Source organism: Dermacentor variabilis, unplaced genomic scaffold, assembly GCF_050947875.1.
Source record: "Dermacentor variabilis isolate Ectoservices unplaced genomic scaffold, ASM5094787v1 scaffold_12, whole genome shotgun sequence".
Classification (NCBI taxonomy): Eukaryota; Metazoa; Arthropoda; class Arachnida; order Ixodida; family Ixodidae; genus Dermacentor; species Dermacentor variabilis.
Window position 1 is genome coordinate 51,697,827 of NW_027460280.1, and position 23,795 is coordinate 51,721,621.

Genomic DNA, 23,795 nt, shown 5'->3' on the forward strand with positions numbered 1-23,795 from the left:
AGTTAAAGTCACCTGCCAAAACTATATCTTTACCGCATTTTGCCATAACCGAGCCTAGTGGGTGTGTATCCTGCACACCCGAGGGAAAGTATATATTGACTAACGAGAAAGGCCTACTGCCAGGGAGAGTAATTTATACTGCTAGAATTTCACATTATGGAGACATCAGCTGGAATGATATATTTGCCCTGTGGCAAAACATGCTTGAGACCATAATTAACAGTCCCCCACCTCTAGATGGGCGATCTAAGCGAAAGGACCTAAAACTGCCCAGAGAAAATTTTTTTTCAGGGGACAGCCAGGTTTCTTGCAGTAAAATTACACCTGGGGAAATTTGAGAAGATAGAACGTTTAAATCAGTAGAAGCAGCAAATACTGATCTGCAGTTCCACTGCAACACCCTCATCTACCTTCCAGTGATGAGAGCACCGCAGAGGCCACAGCCTCCTCCAATATATTACCTTTCGGGTTGACTTCAGGGAGGATTTTCTTGGATTTACTAAGTGTGAAGTGGTAGCCTCAAGGGGAGAACACCTCCTTTTATGTGCCCTCACGTCAATTTCCATGTTTGAGGTATCTTGATAATCAGAGTTCTCTGGGCTATTAGTTGCCTTGGTTGAGGAACCTGGAACAGGTCTGACTTGCTCTGCATGGGTTGCGGACGCAATTGCCCCATTTTCCTGAGAGTGGGTTAAACAAGCATTCATGTCAGAGCATGATGGCAGAGAAGTAGCACTCGGTAATAAGTTTTCTAACTTTGAGGATACCAGTCCATTAAAGCATTCCGTGACACTTTCTACTATGCGCTCCATAATTTTAGCCATAGACTTTTCAATAGCTTGTGCGATTACCTCTGACAGGCTTCCATCAACGACAGCTTGGGGTCGCGCTGTCACACTCGCATAACCATGGGCTCTTTCTTTTACCGCCGCAATTGCCTCTTGGCGTGAGCAGCGCCTTTTGTCCATAACTTCCATTATTTGAACTTCTTGAGTTCTAGCAGGGCAGTTTGAGCAATCAGCTTTGTGGGCTCCACTGCAGAGGCAGCAAGAGTCCGACTCGGCCGACCAATTACTAGCGGAATGGCTCCCGCCGCAGACGCAACAACGAAGGCTGGATTTGCAACCACCCATGCTGTGACCATAGCGCCAACAATTGCGACATTGTAATGGACGCGAGGCAAGCGGGTCCACTCTGAATATTAGAGGCCAGACTTTTATCTCAGTATAGGCAAGACGTACCTGTAAACGTAGTGGTCTCTACGAGAATCACTTCGTCTTCCTTTTCTGCTAAAAAATGTACTACGCCCGCTTATGTACCTATCTATATGCCATAGCAAGGTACCTTGTAGGTCACTTTTCATTACCGTATGTGCCGAGGCAGGGTTCCATAATAGGTTGGTCCACGTGCTTGTTGACATTTGTTATGTGAACAAAGCTAAACAATTTATTGCGCCCTCCTTCCATATCCCATACATAACAAAGCTCGGCAACTGATCGCACAGCAGCGTTTTTTTTTATGTGTGTGCGTGTGTTTTGGTTATTCTGTCGTACCTACATCCACCCAAGAAAGCTTTGCATGCAAATGTTGCAATATGCAGCTTTAGTAAGCGTTATCGTGATACGAACGCAAGGAACCAAGGTTGCTAAGCACGTACTTCAAGTGAAAACGAGGTGTCATCGTGCGGACTGCATGGCTGAACTCTGACTTTTTTCCTGGAGCAACCCTTCGAGCAAGCGCTCAGTCATATTGAACCACTGTAAGCAAAAAACAATATAAATAGCGAACCCCGCACGCACAAAGTCTGTCGGTACTTCGCCACATTTTCCTACGATTGGGGGGCCGCTCCCGTTCTATCGATTAGGTCTGATCAAACCTGCGACATGTGACGCAAGGCCAACTGAGCGAACACTGTCCCCATGCTGCCACAAAGGCCAGCAATATTTATTTGTATTTTTTCTTTCATTTTATTTGATTAAGCGTCCGAAAGCTAGTCATGGGCTATGAAAGACGCCGTATAGTTGGGGACCTCAGATTAATTTCGACAGCTTGGGGTTCTCGTGCACCACAAGCAAGGTGCAAGAGAGTCTTTTTTTTTCTTTTTCTCATCTTTCCCGCATCGTAATGCTGCTGCCGCATGTGGGAATCGAACCAGCGACCACGTGCTCAGCAGCAGGTACGCCACAGGCTACGAGCGACCGCGTGCAGCGGGCAAGAAAAAGCCGGCGTCACCTGCTCCACAGCAGAATCCCCGCATAGCGCATCGTCCCTGTTCAACGGCTCCGCAGCGCTTTCCGGGCACCTGGCAGGCGTGGCTGTGCAGGCTCTCGGCGCGGCACGGCAGCGCCAGCAGCGGGTCGTTGATCACGCAAGCGCTGCTCGTGCAGCACACGTCCGCGCTGTAGCACACTCCGCGACCGCCGGGACCGCACCGGGGACACTTGCAAGGAGGAAGGGGGCGCGCACTTGCTTGGGTACGACGCAAAACAGAGTCATGGTGAGGAGCGTGTAGTAATGCCAGTGGGAAGCACTGCACTAAGGTCTCCATCCCTGCTAGTCGGTATAAGGCAACCCATGAATGCAAGTTATGCAAGCAAATTTGTGTTGTTGCTTGACGAAGCATTTAGATAGGGTGTGTGCCTGAGCGTTCGACGTAATTCTGGCGAATGCGAGTTGTTGAGCTTCCTCGTTAGTTCTACATTGTATTTATTTCGTAAATATGGTCTTAGATATACTTGTGTACTCAGTGCTAGATATTTTTTTGTGCTGCTCATAATGACGCTCAAGAAAGCGTTGACAATGTTTTCTAAATAAATATAGATATCTCCTTCCACCTAGCCTATTTTTTTAGCTAACGCTTGTCAGGCTGGGCTGTGACGAGAAAAAACAAAGGAGGGGGGGGGGGAGAAAGCGCAGATATGTCTCGAAGAGTACAGGGGTATGTTGTGACTGTTCCTGAGTGTGGGCATTAACATGATCTTGTTCCGCGTCTCGCTCTCCTTAGATGTAAATTAAGGTTACGGACACACCGCGAGTTTTTTTTTTTCTTTCACAAACCAAATAGCGTCGAATACCGAAGGGAGATAAATACTTCATCCTTCAGCTCGCATAACAACAGGCGCTACAAAGAAATATCAGAGTCTCTGTAATCCTCTCGATCGTTTGGAGGATACGAACAAAATATTTTATCTTAGAATATGCCTGCAAACGGTGGGCAGCATCATAGAGTAAAGTAGAGTAAATTATAGACCCCCTCGCACTAGTCGCAGGCACTTATTCTGAAAATTCGACAAGAATCGGGTAGCACAAATAGTATGAGACGTTATAGTATAATTACCTGAAAAAGAAGTGCAATACAAGTTCAATACAGGCGCTGTTTTGTTCCAACATCTGCCACGTCTATTGTAGCCATTTCCTTCCTTCCTTTTTTGTTTGTTTGTTTATTAATCGGCAAGTGAACTGAATATCAAACACGGCAAGCTTGTGCCGTGTGTGGCATGTGCGTGCACCGCACCGGCTTTCCTTTCCTTTACAAGGTATGCGTCGCTGTTTCGTTCTGACGCTGAGGAGTGCTTATACATATATTCATACGCATAAAATCACATGCGTCACGTGTTGAAGTATCCAGAAATAATTTAAAAAAAAACTCACTGCGAAATAAACGTGTGAGGACTGGTTTAAGCTATAGGAATTGGTAAATAGGTGAACGACAGAGTACACGACAAACTTGGAACACATAAACAAACTTCGTGTTAAGCAGGCCGGTGTTTGGCTAAATGTTTGGTCTTCGCATTCACTCTCGGGAAGGCACAGCCGTCAAGAAAAGACACGTTTGTGTCGTCTGCATCTCTCTCGCTTTTCAGCAGCGAACGAGACGCGCTGCACGTCGAGAGAGATCCAAGTCCAGTATACCTGCCATGAAGTCTCAGCGACTTTATGTGCCTCTGGCTTGCAGCGACCTGAGCACGAGCCAATGTGACGTCACGAAAACGCTTATACGTTCCCTAATTTCCATTCTGCCTTGGGAGAATGCATGACAGCTTGCTCACCAGCATACTGGCTTCAGCAATATACTGTAAGCAGAATGTGATAAGCAGCGGAGAGGAAACCTGCGCTCGCCTTCTCTGGAGATCACTGCCGTTAGCAGTTCCGCTTAGGAGTCTTAAAAGTATACACTACGGCGAGATAAGAGGGGCGCACGTATTCGACAACGGGGCGTCCCGATTTACTCTGGGAAACCTTTTTTTAGGGCACGTCAGGTTTCAGCTGAAGATCTCGGCTGCCGTCTGAGCCTGCGCGTCTTTTTTACCCGCAGGAGCAACGCACTCGCCACACGCGCAAAACTTTGCTTAGGAATCAATGAGTGCAGGATAAGAGCGGCGGCTATTTTCGGGCACCGTGTGGCCTTGGATGAAAGCCACGTCGTCCTCCCTCAGCGGTGTCGCCGCGCGTGCCCGCGTGCTGATTGTGCCGACGTATTCCCAGCCGGTTGGGTGACACGCGGGCCTTGCCAGCGACTCGCCTACCCATCAGCGTTGCAAATGCGAGTCCTTCCTGCGCTGAAGTATTCGCGAATTCTGTGCTCGCCATTTCGTCCTTTTGCGTGATTATTCTGTGAAGCATCCACGCGTAGCGAAGAATATTTGACTAGGCTGGTCAAGTAGCGCGACGGATTGTTGCTCTTTTGAACATTGTAATGCCAGATGTGCAGCAAGTATTAGTTACACCAGCTTTGTTTTGGAGCTGTAGAGGGCACGGCATTCTCATTTTCTTTTCATTACGCTTAAGCGCAGCTATAATAAAGTCAATTTACTTTTGTTGTCTATACGGACCAAGAGAGCGTCGTTCTGTGCAAACATGAACTTAGTGTAACAAAAGGAATGAGGAATGAAAAAAGAAAGCCACAGTTTCGCCCGAAAAGTGAAGCATCGCTTGCGACAGGAAATTGGTAGAGAGCCGTACGAAGTAACGATAGTATAGTTTCATCGGCCGTACAAGCTTGTAAACATTCGCTTAGTAACTAAATTTTAAAAAAAACATGGTGTCACGCGCGCATAAGAAAACATGCACACATCACACTCGGTGACCGCGGACGCTCACTGACAAAACGCTGCTGTGAGTAAGAGCGGAAGCAGCATCGAGCGAATTGACTTTCGTGCTGTCTATCCCTTTAACGCAAGCTGAGGGGGCGAGAACACAGCACACGCAAAGATACGAACCGTCGACCCACCTAGACTCTTCCCCCAAAGCAGATCGGTTTCAAGAGAAAGCCCGCGCGACCGCGTGTGCCCGCGCCATGCGCAGTTGCTGCCGCAGTACAACGGCCCACCCCTACCTCCCCTTCCCTCCCTCCCCCCCGGTACCTTGCGCGCGAAGGAAGACGGCGCGCTTCCACCCCGCTTTCTTCCCTTGCTCGCGGGAGATGGAGCCGCGACCGTCGGCTTACCCTCCCACGCTTTCACTTGCACATACAGCACACGGCGACGGTAAAAATGAGCTCGAAGTGACCATATAATTGCTATCGCAATAAAAACAACGCAAAACAAACTGCGTATGAAGGTGGTCGGTGAGTTAATCCTTAAGCCTGTTGAGTATTCGATCATGAGCCAATCACAGAAAAACAACGCGGACAACACATGTCTAGAAAAAAATTTCCAGAACACGTCCGTCAAGAAAAAAATAAATAGGGCAGTTTCGCTCAAAGCACGAAATAATGACAGCAATAGGTAAGGAACTACGATAGAATCGCCTCTTGGAATTTGTTCCTTGTTCTTTTCTTTGGTTTCACTTCCTACCTCGAGAAGCGCAGTTTATTTATTTGTTTATTTATTTATTTATCACCCTTCTTGGCAACATATATGTCACCGCAATCTCCACAACCGTTGCTGGATTAATGAAAAACTCAAATGAAGCGGAAGGCAATCCTTCGAGCAATTTAAGCGGTACGCTAGCACACGCGGAGCAGACATTGCGCTAATAATGATGATGATGAAGCTCGCCATTACAAAAAGTAGCGCAGATACCACTACAAGAGATATGACTCGAGTGGTATTACGAAAATAAAAATACAAATAAAGGTACCAAAGAATCTGATCATAATTCAAATGAAGTAATACTAATGTGTAATAAAGTAGTCAGTGTTGCAAAAAAATGAAGACATCTAAACAATTTTATAAAGAATTAAGGAAAAGCATGGGAATGGGGTAAAATCGAGTGTCTCACAAATGTTGTACCAAATTTTTCAAATACGTCTTTTCTGACATTTCATTTTTATAACTGTATGATGTAGACATAAGTCATTCAGATATGTTAGAGAATAATTAAAATAAGAAAACATGCAGCATTTTTGTTTCATATATTAAATTTTGAGGTTTGGTTTATTTCACTACATCGGTACACCGCAACAGGACAGAATGTTCCTAAACCGTGAGGATAGTGGGGAAAAAGCTGCATTTTAACAGCTTGACAAGACCCGCCATCCCCTGGTTACAACGGCAGCAACGAAAACAGGTGTTACCGAACAATTCAAAGCAATAGCCTTATGAAGCCATAAATTTCACTCAATTTTCACATCGCAAAGTACGAAAAAGCATTTGAGATACCACATTCAGGATTCTTTCGTAATACACGTAAACTTTCCTCTCTTTGTTCATCTGTTTCGCCGAGGTAATCACAGAAAGCTCGGCAAACGTTCCTATGACTAGCCTAGCACAGGACCGCTATCCTGTACGTGTTCGAAAAGTCAACGTTCGGTTTCGCCTCACGCGATTGTCCAGGCCGCGCCGATATCGCGGCCTAGATCAATCAAGGCCAATATTGCTACGGTTCATGTCCCCTTAGTTGCAACGTGTTCTATATATGTGAGCGCGCTAATTGAGTTTTCCATTGTATGTCATACCCACGGAACTTATAAGCGGCTCAACCGGTGTAATGGCTCTCTGACCATATGCTAGAGACATCTGTGCAGGCACGCAACGGTGCTCAGTGGTCGGGTTTCATTACCTTCTTTCTCTATAGATTCACTCCGTCTTTCTTTAGTTTGTTCTTTGATGCCTAAAAATAATGCTGCAGCAAGGCCGGACGATGAAAATGCAATCGGTTACTTTTCGAGGTTTTTGTTGTCGTTGTTTGACGGCACATGTCTCGAACTGGCAATGGTGTAATCCTCAGAATTCCTTTCAAGTGGATGCGCCTCGCGAACTCACAGGCTACTGGTCGCAAAGTGCAACATGTACCGTAAAGTAATTAGTTAAAATTTGATTCAGCATTTTTTATGCAAAAGCATCACGCGGCCCATTGGGCGAAACAGCCGGCGTCTGTAGCAGAGAAACCGCACCTAAATTCCCACTGGCTGCGACGCCGCACCACGAGCCCGTCTCCACGGGGCAGAGCAGGCGAAATTGTGTTGCGTGAGGGGAAAGGACATCACCGCGACGCCACTTCACCAGCGCACCTCGACGGAGCAGATACGGCGACGCGACGCCGCGGGGCGAGACAGGTTGTCGTCGGCGGGGTAGTCACGTGACGCACACGTGCGGGTGCCGCGGTCTCGCTATCGGAAGCCGGTGCGCAGTTCGGCATCTGTCTCTCTCACCCCCACTGGGAGCTGCTGCGCGCGCCTGCCGGACTTGGTGGCCGCTGCTGCTTCCTCGGTCTCTCGTCACGCAGGACGTCGGTGGCATGCGGCGTACTTGATTTCTCAGCAATAATGTCCAAATGATTCCGGTCTATAGCTAGCATGCTAACGTAGAAACTGTACAAAAAAATAATAACCCGCACTAATTTAAACGCAAAACTCGAAGACATTACTCGCAGTGCTATACTCAAAGTGCTATACTCAGTGCTATACTCCTATATTGCACACCGCTCAGCGGTGTGCAATATAGGACATTAGTGCTTTCGCATTCGCAGCTTAAAGGAAGTGCTTAGGTGTCCTCGGATTTTTTTAATTAGTCTATTTGGCATTCAAATTATGCTTTAGGTTTAGCCACTCCCATTGTCCCCCTACCTTCTTTATTTCCTTTTTGCGCTAAGTGACCGTAGGTCTTATGGTGCGAAACTGTTCAGTATGAACAGCTTAGCCCAGCAACACGTACAACGAAGCATAAATATTGATTTACGGAAAAGTTGAATTTAGAAAATGGTACAAAGGAAATTAGATTTTGAAGGTCATCTCAAATGCCACGCTGCTGTCACGTCGGGCAGGTAGGTGCCTGGACGTTGTCCAAGTGAACGATGGAAACAAAGAAATTAGCTGCTCTACACAAAACAAACAAAATTAAGAGTGATGCACCAAGGTTATCGGAGTCAAAAAAAAATTAAATAGTAAAATGTTAGAGTCGTGAACAAAAAAACACAGTACAATCATTTGCCCGAATTGCGAATAACAGGTTCTGGAAAGCTATTCATTTTAACTAAATAAATATAGCCTACGTAGACAAGGACAGTCTGAGGGTACTAAAGTATGTCCATATACCTAGTTCGAATTACACAACATGCATTAGTATGTCATGCCGAAAAGAAGTTGCGTACATCGCAAAGAAGGAAAGGTTACAACTTATCTAATCCATACTAGTCTTTATATACAATCACACAATTATATAATTACCTCTCAAAATTACCTCTCAAAATTACCTCTCAAAAGGATTGGAAAGGCAGCACTTCAGGTCTTGAACAACACCAAGATAGACGCAGCACAAATCCTCTGGACGCTGGGACACGAGTCTCTCACGGGGAACCAGGCGGCGCACGCCGCGGCTCGAGATCATGCACGCCGAGCCATCTCCGACGCGCAGAGAACACGTACCAACGACTGTGACGAGGATGATGAACGGATATCCAAGAAGTACTCGGATATCTTGGCGCACTACAGGAAGCAGAGGCGTCGCTACCCGCCCGCGCATAAGACGATGAGTAGGGACCAAGCGGTAACCTGGAGAAGACTACAGGCTGGAACCTACCCACATGGAACACTGCTGCACGCCATGTACCCGGGCATCTACGGGCGAGACTGCAAGTTCTGCCCGCCGGACACGCCCAACACCTTGCGCCATATGGTGCTTGGATGCAGGAATAATCGAGAAGTACCACCATCATCATCACCACCAGGCGATATCATGCAGAAAGAGGCGGATTCAGAAGAAGAATTGGAAGACCAGTGGGAGGCTCTGCTGGTGACGCAAGACCCTGACAGCCAGCTGCGGTTGGTAAACAGGGCTCGGGCGGCGGCAGCGAGCCATGGCTACCTGGACTGAGGAGGCCACCCGCCTTTGGGCTCAAGAAGCCTGGTCTCACAATAAAGGTTATTTCTCTCTCTCTCTCTCTCTCTCTCTCTCTCTCTCTCATTTCTTACTTTAGATTTAAACGTTCTTAAAAGCCGGACTCTTCCTTCTAAGCAAACAGCCTTATAACTGATGGGTTCTTGTCCCTTCCCCGAAGTGGGTGAACGTAAATATTTGTGGCTAGAAGCACCCAACTAAAACAAACAAACAAACAACCAAAGAAGGTGGTCTTTACTGGTGGAGGATACTACTGTCGCAGTAAATGAGTTCAGAGCCGAAGGAATCGCTGAAGTCTGCTGTCTTCTTTTTTCTCCCTTTCTCCCTTTAGAGTTCCTTTATTGTCGAGTTGGTAATCTTGTGATGGTGGTGGTGGTGCTGATGAGTTGTAGCAACAGGTGGGTTTAGATTGGCGATCAAGGCTGGCAATTGCTCCGCCCGAGCGTCTCTTATAGTATCACTGCGGCGTTTCACCACCATGTCCATAAGACGAGTCTCTCTTAAGAATGCGATAAGGAGACGTGAAATTCCATTGCTGGCTATAACTGATCCTTCGGGGAACACATGGGGTTGCAGGCATGCTTGCGGAAGGTCCTTTTATTGCAGATTTTGGGCACGACCACAGAAAGTGTTCAATGTCTCCTGTCTCATCGCATGCCGTACAGTTCGGAGAATTGATACGCCTCGTCTTAAATAACCATGCTGGTGTACTAACAGATCCTGTCCTTATTTGATGTAGAAGGGAGGCTTCCTCTCACCAGTTACTCTCTTAGTTACGCAGGGCATATGTGATGGAACCCAAAGTGACTCAAAGTGATTTCGAATGTCAGATTTTTTAACTTTATTATTCTTTGGGGCCTTGGCTTTAAGAGGGTGACGGAGCGCTGCGTATGCAAGAACAACAGCTTTTGCTTTACCAGCAATACCAATGTGGGAGGGATGCCACTGAAACTCTATTGTGAAGCCTTTGTTGCCGAGTTCTTTAACTAGGGCTAGTGATTTGGGCGGAAGCTTGATGGACGGTAGACCACGGTAGCGTTCGCTTCAACGCGGCCTCTTAGTCTAGAAGGTGAACCTCATTCTGCGGAGGCAATGTCTTTAGTTTGTTCAGAGCAGCAGCTATTGCCACGTCTTCCACAACTGTCGGCGAGCCTATGCAGTCCAGACGGCCAGACCACACATATCTCAGAGAGGGAATATACGTAGAATTCAGCTTTCCCAGCGGTCTTCGTCTACTTTGACAGAGCCATCTGTGTATACTTGAACGTGATCCGGGTAAGTCGTATTCAAATGTTTCAGAATCAGTGACCTGGCTTCTGCAGCTTGGTAATCTTGTCCGCTTCAAGTGTGGTTCGTGGAGAAGCCATCCTGCGGAATTATGCATCGTGTCTGTTAACTGTGCGAGCATTGTCCAATTTGCAGTGATAGGTGTTCCCTTCGTCCAAATGTGAGCTGCTGCTACGAACTCGTGAATCATTGTCGAACTATAACTGATGTTTCTCGCTTTTCGGTCGAGCTGATTGCGTGCAGTGGAGAGGCCTGACAGCGAACAAAAGTTCGCCGCATTTCTGCAAAGCAAGCTCTATTCCTAGGCACGTTCATAAATTCGGCCAAAGCCAAGGCAGGCTGGTAGTCAAAATATTTTACGGTGATTATGGGTCCTTGACTACTGGAATTAGTCCCGAGTCGTCATTGGCGCGTCTGTCGTGCCACGTTCAATACATATGAGTTCGCGGCAGTATATTATATGTATACATATACATCTGGTATGAAAAGAAGTATGTAGAAGGGAGCGCCAAATGGCCAAATTTGAAGGCCACAATAGCCCGCCCACCATTTGAGGAGGCGTGAGAGGACGGAACGGTCGCTGTGGCAACGTGCAGTTGCCGTGCCAGTACGCCTCAACGAGAAAAGTAAGGGAAATGAATGTGCTTTACTTAAGAAATAGCATATCGCGAGAAATAGCATAAAAATAGCATATCGCGAGAAAACATGACCAGAGCGCTCTGCGGCGCAGGCGAACAACTGCGCACTAAATTAAATCTACCGGAATTGAATCATTCAGGACCCAGTCCGCCGAACTCCACCGAGTCTCAGCGTGATGGGCTGGGTTTCGTATTAGCGGGAGAGAGAAAATGCAAATGGGACGATGTCATTTGGCTTGCGAAGACGAGCTACGCGGCCTCACACACACACACACACACACACACACACACACCTGTATGCCGCGTAACTGGTAACTGGGCAAAACTGAGGTAATGTTATTTGCCGTCGCTTAGAGAAACTCAGATTATTTTTTGCATTCCGTCTAATTGTATAATTAGTCTTAATCAATTAATCAACTTATCAAATCGTATAATGAGATGAAACATGCCAATAAGAAAATTGTAGAGCAACAGGAAAAACTCCCGATACAGCTTTCTGTTGCTTAATACGTGCTACATAAAAGTATTTTTTCGCGCATGAAAGAAGCCCGCGAATACACGCAAAGTGCCTCGAGCGGCCAGTTGCGCTGCAAAAAAAGAGCGTCTCTGGGCCCGGGCAAATATTCACTGTGAAGTGTGCGTGCCTTGTGAACACGGGCTTGAATTCGTCAATTACAATATGCGCCCCAATGCGTAATTACCTTTGTTTGTTAAGGTATCAACGGTTGTTCTAGGAAAACTTCTGAAGAGGCTGCGATTAAGTTTTTTCCCTCATAGCTGAAACGGTGTGAAGCGGGGTATGAGATAGATAGATAGATAGATAGATAGATAGATAGATAGATAGATAGATAGATAGATAGATAGATAGATAGATAGATAGATAGATAGATAGATAGATAGATAGATAGATAGATAGATAGATAGATAGATAGATAGATAGATAGATAGATAGATAGAGTAGGAAGGTTAACCAAGGACGTACCCGGTTGGCTACGTACCCTACACTTGGGAAGGGGGAAAGGGGAAGAATAGATAGAGAGAGAAAAGAAAAATAATAGTCGGCCATTCACAGTCAGTCGCAGAGGAATCTCCACTGTCGCAAGCGCTCATACAATCCAGTATCCTTCGTGAAGTGCAGAAGGGCTTTTGTGGCGTTTTGCATGCAAGAATGCATAGGCCATGGTCCAAGATATTATCTTCCGAGAGCGCCCTATTATCTAGCAGATTGAGTTTAGCTTGAGTACGTCTTTAAGTGTCAAAGGATTGGCAGGGACACAGAAGCTGCTCTAGAGTCTCATCGTACCCGCACAAGTTGCACGACGCACTGTTGACCATCCCTATTAGGAATGAATAGGCATTGGCAAATGCGACGCCCAGCCACACGCGACACAGTAAAGTTGCTTCCCGACGGGAGAGTCCAGGTGGCAGGCGAAGTCGCAAGTTAGGGCCGAAAGAGTGCAAGTGTGAGTTGGTGAAACGCAGTAACTTCCATCGTAGAAGTGTAATGTAGCGAGCAAGTGATTGAGGTTGCCGCGCAGCATCAGTTCTTGAAAGTGTCATAAGTACCCGGTGATGCTTTTGATGAGCCGAACGCAAAGCTTCATCTGCGCTGTCATTGCCGGCAATTCCGCAATGGTTCGGCCACCATTGAAATACGATGTCGTGGCCTTTCTCGAATGCATGATGATGCGCACGCCTTATTTCGTGCACTAGCTGGTCCTGTAACCCATGACGTAAGACAAACCTCAGAGTTTGTAGGGATGCTTCAGAATCGCAGAAAATGGCCCAACAATACGGTGACGGCTGGAGCACGTACTTGAGTGCAGCTTAAAGCTACAAGTTCTGCTGCTGTAAACGTGTTATTGTGCGAATATTTAAATTGCAAAGAGACGGCGTCCGATGGAACAACTACTGCTCCAGTAGAGCTGTTCGAATTGGTGAAACCGCCCATGTAAATGTGTATGCGGTCAAAATAAGACTCGCTGAGAGGCAAAGACAACTACTTCAGGGCTAACGATGACAAGTCTGCCTTATCAAACCCAGGAATTTAGCGGCACATGTGAATTTGCCGGAGACACCATAATGCCGATGTTGGGCGTTTAGCAGGCTTGAAGTCAGATGGTATTTAGTCATGCTGTCCTGTCACAGTATCCCAGAATATAGCCTGTAGCCTATGATGTTTTACATCGGTTGGGAGCTTTTATTTCCCGACTAAGCCTTCGGACTGCAGTGATCCCCTGCGAAATGATTTCGCACTATACGTATAACAGACCCTGATAACATTTAACACCTGAACTCTCTCGAGTGAAGCTAGCTTAGCAGTACTGGCATTGTTTGGGATATCATTGGCCGTAGTGAGGTTAGACGATCTGGTGAGGCCTATACAGTGCTGAGAAATGGCCACATCCTCTGCTATAGAGGACTTCCGGATAAGATGCAGTATGGAGTAGGATTCCTGATCCATAAGGACATAACGGGCAACATTGACGAATTCTACATCATTAATGAGAGGATAGCACTAGTCGCAATAAAACTTATTGAGAGATATAGATTAAAGGTAGTACGAGCCTACGCTCCAACCTCTAGTCATGATGATGATAACGTAGATCAGTTTTATGAAGATGTTGAATTAGCGATGAGAATAGTGCAAACTCAGTATGCTGTAGTAATGGGCGACTTCAATGCAAATGTGGGGGGAAAGCAAGCGGGTGAACAAGCAATTCGTAACTACGGCGTGGATTCTAGGAACACTCGAGAAGAGATGTTCGTAGAATTCGCGGAAAAGAATAAGCTGCGAATAATGAACACCTTCTTCAGAAAGGGTAGGAAGAAAAAGCGGGCCTGGAGAAGCCCTAATGGTGAAACAAGAAAGGAAATTGATTTCATACCTTCTGCCTATCCCAGCATAGTGCAGGTTGTAGAAGTGTTAGGTAGGGTAAAGTGCAGTGATCATAGGTTAGTGAGGTCTAGGATTCACCTCAATTTGAAGAGCGAAAGAGTAAAATTGGTTAAGAAGAAACAGGCCAACCTAGGTGCAGTAAAGGTAAAAACAGACCAATTCAGGCTGGTACTTGCAAACAAATATGCAGCCTTAGAACAGAGAGATGAACATGACATAGAGGTAATGAATTAAACTGTAACTAGGCTGGCTTCAGAAGCAGCAACTGAATTGGGAAGTAAGGCCCCAAGGCAACCAGTAGGTAAGCTCTCCCAAGTAACGAAGGACCTAATAAAGAAACGACATGAAATGAAATGGAAGTGTCCAACTCAAGAGATCAGATAGAATTCACAGAACTGTCAAAACTTATCCGACAAGGAGAAAATAAGGGATATTCGAAATTATAACGTGAGAAAGACTGAGGGAGCAGTAAAAATGGACGCAGCATGAAATCAATGAGAAGTAAACTTGGCATACGACAAACCAAGATGCATGTACTGAAAGATAAGCAAGGTAATATCATCAGCAATCTCGAAGATATAGTAAAAGCAGTGAAAGAATTCTATACTGACCTGTACAGTACCTAGGGCAGCCACGATACTTCCATTCGACGTAGTAATGAACAGGTTACAGAGGCTCCTTCTATAACTAGCGATGAAGTTAGAAGGGCCTTACAAGACATAAAATGGGGAAAAGTGGCGGGAGAAGATGAAATAACAGCAAATTTAATCAAAGATGCAGGAGACCTAGTGCTTGAAAAACTGGCGGCCCTTTATACGAACTGTCCATCGACTTCAAAGTCCCACACAACAAAAACGCAGACGTTAAAAAATTGAAAAAAACATTATAGGCCATTAGCTTACTCCCGGTATTATATAATATACTCACCAAGATAATCTCCAATAGAATAAGGACAATACTGGACTTCAGTCAACCAAGGGAAGAGGCTGGCTTCAGGAAGGGATACTCTACACTGGATAACATCCATGTCATCAATCAAGTAATCTAGAAATCCGCAGAGTACAATCAGTCTCTCTGTATGGCTTTCATAGATTACGAAAAGGCATTTGATTCACTATAGGCACCAGCAGTGATAGAGGCATTACGCAATCAAGAAGTACAAAACCGCTTATGTAAATATCTTGGAAAATATAGACAGAGATTCCACAGCTACCTTATATTACACAAGAAAAGTAGGAAGATACCTACAAAGAAAGGGGTCAGACAAGGAGACGCGATATCTGAATGCTATTCACTGCGTGCTTGGAAGAAGTATTCAAGCTATTAAACTGCGAAGGCTTAGGAGTGAGGATCAATGGCGAATATCTCAGCAACCTTCGATTTGCAGATAACAGTGTCCTGTTCAGCAACACTTGGGACGAGTTACAGCAATTGATTAAGGAACTTAACCGAGAGAGTGTAAGAGTGGGGTTGAAGATTGATACGCAGAAGATAAATATAATGATCAATAGCAGGGTAAGGGAGCAAGAGTTCAGGATCGCCAGTCAGCCTCTAGAGTCTGTGAAGGAGTACGTTTACCTTGGTCAATTACTCACAGGGGACCCTGATCATGAGAAGGAAACTTACAAAAGGATACAAATTTGTTGGAGCGCATACGGCAGACATTGTCAGGTCCTGACTGTAAGCTTACCAATATCATTAAAAATAAAGATGTACAATCAATGCATGCTACCGGTGCTAACACATGGGGCAGAAACTTGAAGATTGACAAAGAAACTCGAAAACAAGTTAAGGACCACGTAAAGTGCAATGGAATGAAGAATGTTAGATTTAACGTCAAGAGACATCTTGAAACTGTAAAAGCGCACAAAGACGAGAAAAGAAGAGAGTGGACAGGATGAAGCGCTTACTCACAACTGAATTTTTTTTTTGTTGTGAGTAAGCGCTTCGTCCTGTCCCCACTCTTCGTTTCTTGTCTTTGTGCGCTTTTACAGTTTCAAGATGCAAAAGACATGAAGAGAGCGGTGGATCGGAGAGCAAATGGAGATAGCTGATATTCTAATTGACATTGAGAGAATAGAAATAGAAACTTTATTGAAATGGAAAGGATTTGAAGGAGGGGTGGTCGGAGCCTCTCAGTCCAGGGCCCCACTGGCCTCTGCCGCCTGCCTGACCTGGCTAATTAAGGACTTTTGTCCTGCCAGGTCGGAGCGGGCGAGCTGTGCCTCCCACTGCTCCATTGTTTTGCTGGTATTCGGCCTATGAGGGTGCTTAGTGCACTCCCAGGTTATATTTAATACGGAAGGTATGCCACCGCACCAAGGACAGTTGGCCCTATAACGAGTGGGATACATGGCGTTTAGAAATTTTAAATGGGGGAATACCCCTGCCTGTATTTTATGCCAATCGGCGGCCTCTTCCCCGCTAAGTTGTGGGTGAGGCGGCGGGTATTTTCTGCGGACTCCACGCTGATGAGCAAGGATGTCTTTGGCATTTAAATTGGTGGAATTTTGTGAGGGATAGTGCGGGTGGTTGGGGTTAGAAGAGGACGTCGTCGCTCGGTTAGTGAACCCTCGAGCTAACGCGTTATAGCCTTTTCGTTCCCCTGTACCCCCACGTGGCCCGGGCACCAGAGTAGGCGATGATGGTGGTTGAAGGATTTGAGGATTATCGCGAGGCTAGCCGCAGTCACGTGCCGCTTGAGAAACATGCGACATGTCTCCTGGGAGTCCGTGACCACGACCGAGTCCCTTTGCGAACGCTCCACGTGAGCGAGTGCGATCGCCACTGCTAATGTTTCAGCCGAGGATCCTGCCGCGGCCGACGCGGTAATTTGCTGTTGGCTGATCGCGTTCGCGACTGCCAGAGCGTACCTCCTTTGGTAGCGCTGCCCGGTCGCCTCTGCATACACAGCTGCATCCGTGTAGTACGTGTTGTACCTGTGGTTATTAGAGTACGCTGATTGAATGTGTTGTGCGCGTGCTTCGCGCCTTTCTTTGTTGTACTCGGGATGCATATTCTTTGGAATTGGGGCTACTGTAATTTTGGATCTCATCGAAGGAGGGAGAGGTACGGCCTGCTCTGTGAGATAAATGGGGTATGCTGGGATATTGAGTCTAGCCAATATTGCCCTACCAGTTTTTGTGAAGCTGAGGCGCTTCCGCTGTCGCATCAGGGAGGCCTCCCTCAGTTCGTCGAAAGTATTGTGCACTCCCAAAGCTAACATGCACTCCGTTGAAGTACACTTAGGCAGGCCCAGAGCAGCTTTGAAAGCGGTTCGGATTATTGTGTTAGCCTGCTTTTCCTCCTCCCTGTTCAGGATTTGGCACGGTAAGCCATACGTGATTCGACTAACCACTAAGGCCTGTACGAGCCTTAGGGTATCGTCTTCTCGCATTCCCACTTTTCGATACGTCACGCGACGTATCATTTGGGCTATGTTGTGGGCTGTGGATTTGAGGGTCTTGAGTGTCTGTACTGCTCTCCCGTCGCTCTGAAGCCACAAACCCAGGACTCGTATCGTGGGTACCTCTCGGACTGCTTGGCCCTCAACCACGATGTTAATCGATCCTCTGAATTTGTAGCCTTTCGCGTGTATCCGGATGACCTCAGATTTTACGGGTGCGCACTTCAGGCCACTCCATGTAGAAAATTTCTCCACCGCTAATACTGCGCTTTGGAGCGTATATTCCTTATCCCCTCGTGAACCCCTGCTCGTCCATAGCGTGATGTCGTCCGCGTAGAGCGTGTAACCTAGGTCGGGTATCCGATCCAGATCGCGCGCGAGGCGACACATCGCCATGTTGAAGAGAAGAGGAGATAATATAGCTCCTTGAGGTGTTCCTTTGTCAGGCATTTTAAATAGATTCAAAGTGATTTGGTCAATACTGATGCTCGCCTCGCGGTTGGAAAGAAACGCCCTTAAGTAATTATATGTGCACTCACCACAACCCGCGACTTTGAGTTCCTCTAATATTGCGGCGTGAGAGACGTTGTCGAAGGCTCCTTTGAGGTCTAGTGCTAGGACTAGTCTCTCGTCACCGTATGGTATATTAGTTAGAATTTCGTCTCTAAGTAGGAGGAACGCGTCCTGGCAAGATAAACCCGTGCGAAATCCTATCATGGAGTCCGGGAACCAGCTCCGCTCTTCCAGGTATCGCTGCAATCTGCTATGGATAACCCTTTCATAGAGCTTACCAGGCAGGACGTGAGCGACACCGGCCGTAGTGTATAAATCGAGGGATTCTTTTTTGGTTTGGGGATCATGATTATTTTAGCCAATTTCCATTCTTGAGGCAAGTCTCCCTTGGCCCAGCACTCGCTATTGAAAATCTGTTATTTTCCCTAGGGCTACCGAATCCAGGTATCGAATCATTGCATTTGTGATCGAGTCTGGGCCCGGTACCGAGTTTTTAACTGCGGATTGTGCCGCCTCATACACTTCCGCGTACGTTATTTCTTCGTCTAATTTAGGGTTCGCCTCCCCTGCGTATTGTCTCTTCGCGTACGACGATCCCGTGGCAGGTGAGGGTCCTATGTACTTTTTCTGAAGAGCATGGACTAGATCCCGATCTGTACCTTCGAAGTTGTCTGCTATAATTTGGAGCTTCTTGTTATTCTCAGTACGCGTGCTCATCGGGTCTAGCATGCTTCGTAGTATTCGCCACGTACTGGTCGTTCCCAGAGTTCCTGATAGGGTTCCACAGAACGTCGCCCACTCGTTTTTAGCGAGCTCGTTGGCGTGGCCTTGGGCTTGCTCTGCCAAGAGAGCGATGCGCTGTCTCAGGTGTTTGTTTAGACGTTGTCTTTTCCACCTCTTGGCCAGTTTACGCCTTTCTTCCCACAGGCTGACCAGGTGAGAGTCTATTACCGGCATCTCCGCTGTACGCTCAATGGCTTTAGTGGTGTCCCCGTGGGCTCGTCGAAGGAATTCAGTTCATTCTCGCATATTGGTCGGGGCTGTATCCGACTCCTCCAGCGCTCTCTGGAGTTCTCTATAACGAGGCCAGTCAATTAATTTAGTCATTCCCATTGTTCTCCGTATGTTGGGCGTGGAGAGCGCTACTCGGATTAGGTCGTGATCGCTTCCCAGGTTTTCCTCAAATGAAACCCATTGTGCGTCACTGGTGTTAATTGTAAAGGCACGGTCGGACGCCGTGTCTCTGCTGACGCTGTTACCTGTGCGCGTCGGTTTGCCGATCTCATTGATTGCCCCTAAGCCCAAGGCCGTTGCGGTGCACTCGAGTAGGAACCCTTTGGGCGACGTTTTCGCGTATCCCCATAGAAATCGAGCTGGGCAGGTCATGTAATGCATAGGTTAGATAACCGGTGGACCATTAGAGTTACAGAATGGGTGCCAAGAGAAGGGAAGCGCAGTCAAGGGCGGCAGACGACTAGATGGGGTGGTGAAATTAATAAATTCGCAGGCGCTAGTTGGAATTGGTTGGCGCAGGACAGGGGTAATTGGAGATCGCAGGAAGGGCCCTTCGTCCTGGAGTTGACACAGAAGAAGAAGAAGAAGAAGAAGAAGAAGAAGAAGAAGAAGAAGATGATGATGATGATGATGATGATGATGATGATGATGATGATGATGATGATGATGATGATGATGATGATGTAAAGGTTTACAACGAATGCTATAAATGACGATCACAACAGATATGAAATTACTCAAAGAGAAATTACATTCTACATTCGAATAGAGCATCGCCGAAGTCGCATTTTGAGGAGTAATTTTGGTGTAATTACGTCGTATACGTACAGTCTGATATCTTCAATCAACAATTCCTAACGAGAATTCCTCACAATTTCTTTCAAGTTCTGACACCAACATATGTGGTTTAAGGGCGTTATAGCTGCCAGGTAAGCTTAGATTTGAAAATTTTGGCATGCAGTGGCAGTTATCCTTTATTTATGTTATCATTCTAGATAGAGATGCGTACCACATTTAAAGATATCAATGTCCATAGTAATGCGTCTGTTATGTAATCATCAAACAACTTCTCAGTTTTGTAGCATAGTGATGACAGCGCAAGCACACAACAGTCTTCCGAGAGTAAGGAAACTCCACGCATTTGTGTACCGCGCGAAGCAATGTGTCATCAATTCTTCCCACCTTCCGGTTCAGGAAAGTATACAAAGCAACCGTCGGTTACAAGTAGCCATCCCGACTCACCATTCGGACGGCCGACGGTTCGGAAGACCGCTTCCCTCCCGGGGGGCAATTTGTGATGAAGCACGCGCTGGTCGCCCCCACCAAGCCCAGCAGGAGAAGGCCCAGGGGTGTCATCTGCACGCGAAACAATGCTGAACGCTCCTCACACATTGGTTTATCTAAGTGCGCGAAAACACATAGACGAAGACAAAAGAGACGCAGCTGAACACAGCAGCGCTGTTTTGTTCAGCGCTCCATCTCTCTGTGTTCTTCACGCTCTCAGAAATGCAGTACCAACAAGCTCAAGCATCCGCGCGCCTCATACGACAGAGACATCAAGGGCAGATGTCCTGCAGCGTGAGTGGCTAATTCGTAGGATGTGGAGAGTTAATGCCAAGCACTTAAAATTATTATCAAATTACTTCTACAGAACGACTGCTGAACAGAACACTCTCCGAACTGAAGAATTACCTGGTAGTGCCCTTTTAAGCCGAGGTACTGCGCCACCGATCTGACGTCTATGCTGCGCATGTGCATCGAGTAACCGTTTTTGAGCCATGCATGCAATTCGTACTGTCGTGCCGCGCGAAGAAGTTAGCCCGAGGATGGCCCAACACGGTCAAGCGGCTACAGCACCAAGCGTTTCGCTTTGAAGTGTCAGTAAATGCAGAATGCTCAGAATTGTAAAGAAATAAAGTAGCTATGATTTAATTACGAACATAGTAAACAGTAAAACTAGCATTGTCATTTGTTGGGCCTATTGGTGTCGTCTCCGTTCTGTCCTTGTTCGCTGGCGCTAAATATGCTTTCCAAGTAAAATAAGGCCTGAAAGGGGTACCTCTAATGGACTGTTAGTAAAACCTGTGCTATAAGAAGGGTAACATTTAAAACAGTGCACATTTCCACCTTTTAAATATGGTCTGTGCTTTTCACCTTTTCACCTTAAATAAGGGTAACACACGCACGAAGTTGAATGTTCTGAATATTTTTGCCAGACCTTTAGTTGAAGCCATTCGGAGTAAAATCTGCAGGAACAAATCATTAATAGCTGCGGTGCCGGGTGTCATATTACAGCATGTATACCGTGGCGCGTGACGCTGAAGGTAAATATATATATATATATATATATATATATATATATATCTATTACACTTGTGAATTTGAATAACATCGATGCCGCATTAAGACCTAACAAAATATAATTAAACCATCCCAGCCAACACGGCTGTTGTCATTACTTAATGCAAAAGAGCGGCAGCGGCCTATAATTGTTAACTGTGTCCATAATACGGCACATCAATCCTCTTTCGTCACCGAGATGAGACAACTACGGAGGTTGTAGAGGCTTTCTACATTCCAAAAACGGTTCCACTTGTGTCAACCAGCCCGCGATTAAACCTTCACACCAATGAAAAAGCATATCTCGACAATGCGTTTCTCGCTGCAAATCCAACACTATCAGTGCCCACATGATAAGCTCGCGATTCGGAGCTTGTTTTTATGTCTTACGCTCTTGTAGTTCTTGGTATTTGTGTTTTTATGCGCATAGCCATGTCACGAGTGAATTTTACAACTTTTTGGAAGGTTTGGAGTGCGCTTGCGCAGTGTTGTATTTTGCTTATGAGCAGTGTCGACAGATAAATACGTGTGGTATTCTGAGAATAGATTGTAGTTTGAAGTTAGCGCTCGTTCTGTCGGATCTTCCTTTCATGTGTCTCCCTGTTTTTCTTTTTTTTTGTTGTTGTTGTTGCTTTTTTCGCTCTTCCAGTCAAGTATGCATTCTGACAAACTCGCTCAAATTTCAGCTCTTAATTTACTTCGTTTAGAATAATAATGCTAATAATGCTCGGAAGCAAGAGTCGTCCCCAATCGTCGTTAGGGACTTCAGTCAAACAGAGTGACGTTGCTGTAATTGACTATTTAAAGACACACCTTGCCATCTCAAATAATAATGTCGGATCATTATGGCAAATTTTTCGAAGTACTGTTGAGCACTGCGTTGAAAATTTTTTTCAGCACAACAAAATATACAAACACCGATAAAATCTTTGGATTGTAGCATTACACACACCAAGCGTAAAATTAAGAGACAGCGCAAACAGCGTAAATCTTCAACGCCCCGGTTTGTGGAATTTAATAAAAAATTGCGAACGAAAGTAAACAAAGGCAGACACAGCTTTCTTGAAGAAAACCTGAAAGAATTTGTCCGATCAGATCCAGTCAAATTTTGGTGTTATTGAGGCAGTAGTAAAAAGGAAATATCAAAGGTAAATGTGGATTCTATTACTGTGACAAATGCAATGGGAGACTGCTAATTATTTTATGAAGTACTTGCAGAGAGTTTTCTCAGAATGTGAAGAGTACACGCCTAACTCTCGGTCTCCGTCGCCGCAAGAAGAAATATTGTCACCTGAGGAAGTTCTGGCAACGTTGCTTTGTATTAACCTTAAAAAAAAAACTTGTGGACCCCTTCCAAACGCGTTCTTATAAGGCGTTACTCTGAACAAATATCCCGGTTACTTCTGTACATGTATTTTGAACTGTCCCTTAACACTGGCGACATATCGCACCAATGGCATGCGTTGTCATAATCAACACAAAAGGTGATGGCTTGTCGATAAGAAATTACCACCCTGTTTCGATTACCAGCACCTGCTGCAAGTTATTGGAGCATATTGTTGCCGACTACATTTTCGAGTTTCTGATAAGTGAAAATACGTTCTCATAACAGTATAATTTTAGAAAGAATAGGTTGACTGTTATGCAACTTGTGTCCATCGTTCATGAGATATTTCGTGTTCGTGATGTATCTGGTCAAATTGATCTATTATTTCTTTTAATGCTTACAGGGCGTTTGATACGGTGCTCCATGATAGGCTCATTGTTTAAATTGCAATGTCTAGGACTCCCATGCGGAATAATTAATATTAGATTAAAGAATATCGGGGGAACATAACTGTTTGTTGAAGTACGTGGGCGCTTCTCCGATGTATTACGGGTTACACCTGCTGTTCTGCAAGGCAGTGTGTTAAGGCTAATGTTGTTTTTAATTTATAATATATTTAATGAAAGTAATTGAAAGGAAGTGGACGTCAGATTGTAGTTTTAGGACATATCATCTAGATCCGACCAATTTTTGCTTCAGAAAATTTTACAGTCAACAGATGAATGGTGGGGTATGCAACTTACACATGAAAAAAAACTACGTTTATCATAGCAAAAAAGAAGACACCTACTGCTTTTTCCTATGCTGTCCGTAATAATTGAGTCTGCCAAGTTGCCAACAATAAATTACCGGGTGGCATTTTAACAGATAAACTTGCTTGGTCAATTCATATTTCAAGCATTTGAACATCAGCGCTCAGGAAACTGCGGACTATTAAACGAAAGCTCTGAAATGATCCCACGAGTACAAAAAAGTTAGGTTACTATGCTTACGTTAGGTCCAAGGTTGAATACGCGGCTTTAACTTGGGATCCTCAGACTAAAAAATATATTGCAGAGTTGTAAAAAGGTTCAGAGGAATGCCATGAGAAATT

The 23,795-nt window shown here is 45.7% G+C and overlaps 1 protein-coding gene across 1 annotated transcript in view; it reads right to left on the reverse strand.

Moving 5' to 3' along the window:
* LOC142566390 (oxytocin-neurophysin 1-like) overlaps positions 1-23,795 on the reverse strand; it is a 70,521-nt gene that overhangs the window by 24,780 nt on the left and 21,946 nt on the right. Inside the window, exons 2-3 of the mRNA XM_075677359.1 lie at positions 20,278-20,391; positions 2,233-2,440 (exon numbers count right to left, since the gene is read on the reverse strand). Of these exons, the coding sequence (XP_075533474.1) occupies positions 2,233-2,440; positions 20,278-20,391 (322 nt within the window). The remainder of the gene's footprint in view (positions 1-2,232; positions 2,441-20,277; positions 20,392-23,795) is intronic.